We start from the raw sequence: 6,925 nt of genomic DNA, 5'->3' as shown, positions 1-6,925 counted from the left end.
ACTCAGTAATAATAATAATAATAATTTCTTTCTTTTCAAGGTACGCAATGCAATCAAAAGAAAATATTTTGGCAGAAAGCGAAGTACTATGTCTGCAGGTCGAAAGAGTTCCGTGGATTTCGAGACATATGGCGAGTTTTCCTCAGGAGGCAAAAAGCTTGTGCGGGATTCTTCTACATCTGTAAGTTTTATGGTGTATGTGTTTGTTTTTAATATTATTGTATGTAAGCTTATACGGTTTTACTGACCACATACATACACACATGCATACCTACATGCATACATACATACATACATACATACATATATACATACATACATATGTACGTATGTGTATAAGTTGTGAAGGCATATGACTCAGTGATTAGAACATCGGGCTTACAATCGTGGAATTGCGAGTTCGATTCCCGGATAGGGCTGTGGGCTGTGTTCTTGAGCAAGGTACTTTATTTCACGTAGCTCCAGTTCACTCAACTGTAGAAATGAGTTGCAATGTCACTGATACCAGGCTGTATCGGCCTTTGCCTTTCCCTTAGACAACATCGGTGGTGTGGCGTGGGGGGAGACTGGTATGCATGGGCGACTGCTGTTCGTCTCCAAACAACCTTTCCCGGACTTGTGCCTCGGAGGGGAACTTTCTAGGTGGAATGCCATGGTCATTCGTAGCCGAAGAGGGTCTTTTTGTGTATGTGTATATGCAACACACACACACACACACACACACAAATTGTTACATTTTTCATCATACTATTTAAGAATTTGTTAGTGTTACTCTCTTTACTCTTTTACTTGTTTCAGTCATTTGACTGCGGCCATGCTGGAGCACCGCCTTTAGTCGAGCAAATCGACCCCAGGACTTATTCTTTGGAAGCCTAGTACTTATTCTATCGATCTCTTTTTGCCGAACCGCTAAGTTACGGGGACGTAAACACACCAGCATCGGTTGTCAAGCGATGGTGGGGGGACAAACACAGACACACAAACACACATACACACACATATATATATATATATATACATATATACGACGGGCTTCTTTCAGTTTCCGTCTACCAAATCCACTCACAAGGCTTTGGTCGGCCCGAGGCTATAGTAGAAGACACTTGCCCAAGGTGCCACGCAGTGGGACTGAACCCGGAACTATGTGGTTGGTAAGCAAGCTACTTACCACACAGCCACTCCTGCGCCTACATAGTCCTTTTTAAGAAGATAGCGTATAATACTAAAAATTTACCTCTTGGATTCCTTTTCTCTGTTAAATATGTCTGAGGATGGCCACATGGGCAAACGAAAGAACAAGTCTTCGAATCACTTTTTATTATGATTTTCCTTTCAGATGACAGGTTCTTTTGTTTCTACAACACTTGACCGTATGACAGCTGTTGTTCTTTAGCCCAAGGTCGACTCCAATCGAGCAGACCTATGATCAATAGCATTACAGCCGCGATCATCCTGTCTTTTTAGAAGTACGTTGAATAACATTGTCTGATGGCGTCCTTTCCTTGTCTAAGACGGTAGGGTAAGATATAGGGGAGGAATGATTTGGACTGCTATTTTCAGGCAGTCGAGTGATCGTGTAGCGGCTCCTGTTAATTAATTTATTTATTTATTTATTTATTTATTTTGTAATAGAAAATTTTGTATGAAAATTAAAGAGCCCCTGGAGATTGTTAGGAGTAACAATCAGCTCAATGAAAGAAGTACCAGCAATGTACTGAGGATTGTGGCCTATGTCCTTCACCCCTAAATATGACATAGTACCTATCTTAGACAGCTGTCACCTTTAAATATGTGAAATTGTTTCCTAAATGGACAACAACCATCTTCTCTTACCAATCATAACCTTCACTCGCGAGCGAATATGACTTGTAGGCCATACCCTGCTCTCGCTAACTGCTTGTGGCATCTACTTAGTTGCGAAAAGACATAGAGACCCTCTCGAATCTTTTACCCTTGACCTACAATGGAACATCGATGATGCAACATTTGGAGGGAGATAGGGCTACACCAGTAACAACGGGAAATGAAATGCATTTCTCAACGATACAATGCACTCTCCGGTATAGGAATTGAACTCATGACCTTACAATTGCGTGACCCAAGGCCTCTAACTACTAGGCCACGTGAATCCACGCTCTTCTCGAGACAAATAGTCTAGTTAACCATAACCATCACTCGCGAGTGGGTTTAACTTGGCAGCATGTAGACCGCTTTCGCTAATTGTTTAGATGTCTGAGTATTAACGATTCGGCATAAAAGCTCAACCCTTGATTCATGGATAGACTGGAACATGAGATGAAGTAACTTGCCCAAGGACACAATGTGCACTCCAGTCTGGGAATCAAACACACGATCCTATTATACTGTGTGACCTAATAAGGCGATTGTGGAGGCGCGTGGCTTAGTTGTTAAGGTGTTGGACTCATGATCGGAAGATTGTGGTTTCTATTCCTGGACCGGGTTGTGTTCTTGAGCAAAACACTTCATTTCGCGTTGCTCCAGTTCACTCAGCTGGCAAAGATGAGTAGCGACAGATCAGCGTCCTATCCGGGTGGGGAATTTATACGCCATGAAACTGGAAAACCGGCCCTTATGGGTCGATATGACTCGAGAAAGTAACTTCACTTTTTACAATAAGGCGATGAGCTGGCAGAATCGTTAGCATGCCGGATAAAATATTTAGTAGCATTTCGTCCGTCTTTACGTTCTGAGTTCAAATTCCGCCGGGGTGGACTTTACCTTTTGTCCTTTGGGGTCGTTAAATAAGTACCAGTCAAGTATTGGGGTCAATGTAATTAACTTACCCTCACTTCAAAAGCTGCTGGCTCTGTGCTGAGATTTGAAACCATTATTGTGTTGTCCAACACTAAGCCATGCACCCTCTCATGCTCCTTGACAGAATATATAAAGTACAGCTGTCATCTCAAGCCAGCCATAGCCACCACTCATGATTGAGTACGACTTAGCAGTATGTACCGTGCTTTCACTAGTTGTTTTAGATTTGCACGTACTCCCTCTTGGGTCTTGCTTCCCTTGATCCAAACAGTACATCGAAGATGTGATAGCTAGAGGGAAATAGAGCACCATTCAAAGGCGTCTGGTACTTATTTTCAGCAGAGTAAACAGAAGTCACGCGAACTGAAGTATCTTGTCCAAGGATTCTTCTGTCAACTACTCAGCTCAGAACTCGAACCCACAACCTAATGATCACGAGTCTAACATTTCTAACCACTAGACCACGCATGCTCCTTCACATGCGCTACGGTAGAATTAAATTAACTAAAAACCACCACCTCCTTATATATGTGGCCTTTAACCTACCTTAGAGTCATTCATTTATCTTTCGATCGTTCAGTGCTGCATTTTATAAACTATACCCATTCTACACAGTGCATCTGACCAAAATAATATGCAAATGCTCATTATTATTATTATTATTATTATTATTATTATTATTATTATTATTAATTACTTGCATCAGTGAAATGATATCATGTGCATTTGTATTATAACAACATCACGTAAGTTTCATCATAAATTGCATATTGCCTTGATACTTAAAAATCATTTAGTACATAATATATATGAATTGCTATTGTATGCCTCTTTTTCATAATAATATGATATATGCCTTTATAACTTGCATTTATTTAGCAATTAAGTGCATAAATGCTGCCTAAAAATGCATCTCCCTCTCTTGCTAAATAATAAGTGCATAAATGCATTACATTTTGTAAATTGAGTAAAAAAATGTGCATTAATTTTCTAAGTCTATATATTCAATTATAAACGCATCTATATCTCTTTTTGATTAATAAATGCATACATTTCATAAATTATATTTTTAAAAATGCTATAATTTTCTGTACAATTATTAATGCATCTGCTTTTTAAAATTGCTTTATGAATTTACAGTTCAAATTTTTTGTGCTTTCTCTTTCTACTCTTTCTTTCTCTCTTTCTACTCTTTCTTTCTCTCTTTCTCTCTTTCATTTGATCGATCTCAGTAAAATGGCAATAAGGGACATGATTCAAAGTTATCGTTCTTAGTATTTTGTACCCAACAGGTGGCGACCAACACTACAGATTTATGCAGCTTTGAACGCAAAAGAGCAACCCTTAGCGAGAAACATCCGAACTTATTGAACAAATCCACCAACTGCAACGGAGAAGTAAGCCGAAATGGGAGCGTTTCGGGCAAAAACCTCAAAGTAGCGACACCAACGTCACCTTCTTCTCCTCCAGCTCCTCAAGCTTCATCTCCGCCAGCCTCAAGCAACGATCATCACCAACACCAATGTGATGATATCAACGTGAAGGAAGGCCACATGGAAAACGGCACGGAAACACGACTTCATTGTAGCAAAAGTTTTCCCCCTGGGAAAAATAAAATCTCAAGCTATGCTGATGACAACAGCGGTCCGGCCACGTTGGTGGCATCTGGTTGCTTTGATGCAACCGACACGTCGTCTTTGATGGCAGCGGCCGCAGCAGAAGAAGACAATGAGAGAGCGGAAGAAGTAGAACAGGGGTATACTGGTAGTGATGGTGGTGGTGTTGGTGGTGGCGGTGGTACTAGTAGTGATGGTAGTTGTGTTAATGATGGTCACGGTGGTGGTGGTGGTGCTTGTGATGGTGGTGGTGGTGGTGGTGGTAGGACACCTGATGAATGTGGCGACCCTGAAAGTTTCAGTGATGATTCTACACCGTTGACCAAAACGACGAATGCTTTCGACATTTCGATGACGGACGACGGAAGTAGCTATGGAGATGAGACAGAGTATCTACGAGAACGAGAACGAGAACGAGAACGAGAACAACAACAGAAACTGGATGTGGATGAAGTAGAAAAACAACTAAAACTAGAGCAACAACAACTACAACAAGATGAAGAGGAAGAAGAGGAAAACCTCAACGATATTCTATCAGATATGGATTCCATGCTTGAGAATTCGAGGAAATGAAAACCGGCAACGTTTTATTTTATTTACAAATTATAAACAGATTAAAAACATCGACGCAAAGTCCACAATCACAACCACCACCACCGCCACCGCCACTTTAGCACTGACATTTACATCATCAACGTAACCCCCATCCTCTTAAGGAATTTATCTGTACAGAAACAATGTTAATTAATTAATTGACTAATTAACAGCAAAACTACTACCATCACCGCAACAATAAGCAACAATAACGACATCAATAGCTTTAATAATAGGAATAATAATAATAATGATGATTTCAAATTTTGGCACAAGGCCAGCAAGTTCGGGTCGGGGGAGGGGTAAGTCGATTAATTCGATCTCTGTGCTCAACTGGTGTTCATTTTGTGTACCCCCGAAAGGATGAAAAGTAAAGTCGACCTCAGCGGAATTAATAATAATAATAATAATAATAATAATAATAATAATAATAATAATCCTACGCAAAACACTTTCAATACAGTAACCATAAGAGCATCACAGCAAACCACAGCACATACCCAAGGCACACAGAGCTGCGCTCGGTAGTGAAGTGAATGCACGTAATAAAAATAAAACTACTGAACAATAATAATGATAATAATAATAATAATAATAACAACAACAACAACAACAACAACAACAACAACAACAACAACAACAACAATAATAGTAGTAGTAATAATAATGATATTTTCTTTATGACGTTGGAGGTGAAGAACAGTACAAGGACCGCGTACAAGAATAGAAGATCTTACTTCAAGGCTAAAGGAAAGTAAAAACAATGACAGATGACAGCGAAAAGTTAAAAAGGGTCTCTGTATGAAGGATATCCACTTGGGATAGGGTTAGTCAAGAAACTCCACAGGCCCACAATTGCCCTAAACTACCAAAACTATTAATAGGGTAAAACTAGGAGTAGTAATCAGAATAGAGGCTCTGCATTGATAGCAAAGGCATCGCAATCCCTTCAGATGATCGACCTCTCGATTTCTTCTCAACAAACGCATGCGCAAACACATGCGCACTGACGTAAATATTACCTGAAAAGTAGTGGCAAAAACTATCAAAATAGAAGGATCTTGAAATTGAAATATTCAAGATGTGGGACACGATGGTGGAAACAATAACAATAGTAATTGCTGTTTTATGAATGATGATTTAAAATATATGAAAAGAAACATAGAAGCCATTCCAGGACTCAAGACCCTACACACTGTCCGAAAAATATCTCTGCAAGGAAGAGCCGACATCTTGCGCAAATATCATCGACTCATTAGAATAACTCAAACCGAAATTCTTCACATATAACTTAAACCCTATAAATTCAGCTTGTAATAATCTAAAACAACTCGCGTAGAATATAATATATAAGATTAATACCCAATAAAATAATACTATTCATCAATAAAAGTACCACACACTAAAGAACAAACACTAATATAATAAGAAACCATAGACTAAACCCCATAAAAAATGTACACTAATGCAGTACACCTAAACGTAGAGTCATATTCCCTCCACTTTCCTTAATCTTGCTAAAATAAGAACACACAATGTTGCACACACCTCAGAAATATGGAGGTGCACCAGGTGGTACAATAGAAACTCGTATGAAACTATGATAGTAAAAAATAATAATAATAATGATAATAATAATAATAATAATAATAATAATAATAATAATAATAATAATAAACAGTCAGCCACCTTCTATATATGGATGACCTAAAATTATATGCTAAAAACGACAAAGAGCTAGAAACACTACTACAGACAATACACGGCTTTACCAAGGAAATAGATATGAAATTCGGATTAGAAAAATGTGCCAATGCAACCCTGAAAAGAGGAAAATTAGTTAAAAGTAGCAATATAACACTAGATAAAGCCAATGAAATAAGAGAACTAGACGAAAGCCAACCATATAAGTATTTAGGAGTCAATGAACTAGATAGGAT

The 6,925-nt window shown here is 38.8% G+C and overlaps 1 protein-coding gene across 1 annotated transcript in view; it reads left to right on the top strand.

Annotated features, from left to right (window-relative positions):
* Nucleotides 1-6,919, top strand: part of LOC106870463 (cadherin EGF LAG seven-pass G-type receptor 1) — a 143,646-nt gene extending 136,727 nt beyond the window's left edge. The window contains exons 22-23 of the mRNA XM_052969136.1: nt 41-181; nt 4,068-6,919. Coding sequence (XP_052825096.1) covers nt 41-181; nt 4,068-4,964 — 1,038 coding nt within the window. The 3' untranslated portion in view covers nt 4,965-6,919. The remainder of the gene's footprint in view (nt 1-40; nt 182-4,067) is intronic.
* Nucleotides 6,920-6,925: the final 6 nt, after the last annotated feature.

This window comes from Octopus bimaculoides, chromosome 7 (genome assembly GCF_001194135.2).
Source record: "Octopus bimaculoides isolate UCB-OBI-ISO-001 chromosome 7, ASM119413v2, whole genome shotgun sequence".
Lineage (NCBI taxonomy): Eukaryota > Metazoa > Mollusca > Cephalopoda > Octopoda > Octopodidae > Octopus > Octopus bimaculoides.
This window is presented reverse-complemented; position numbering and strand designations above follow the sequence as displayed.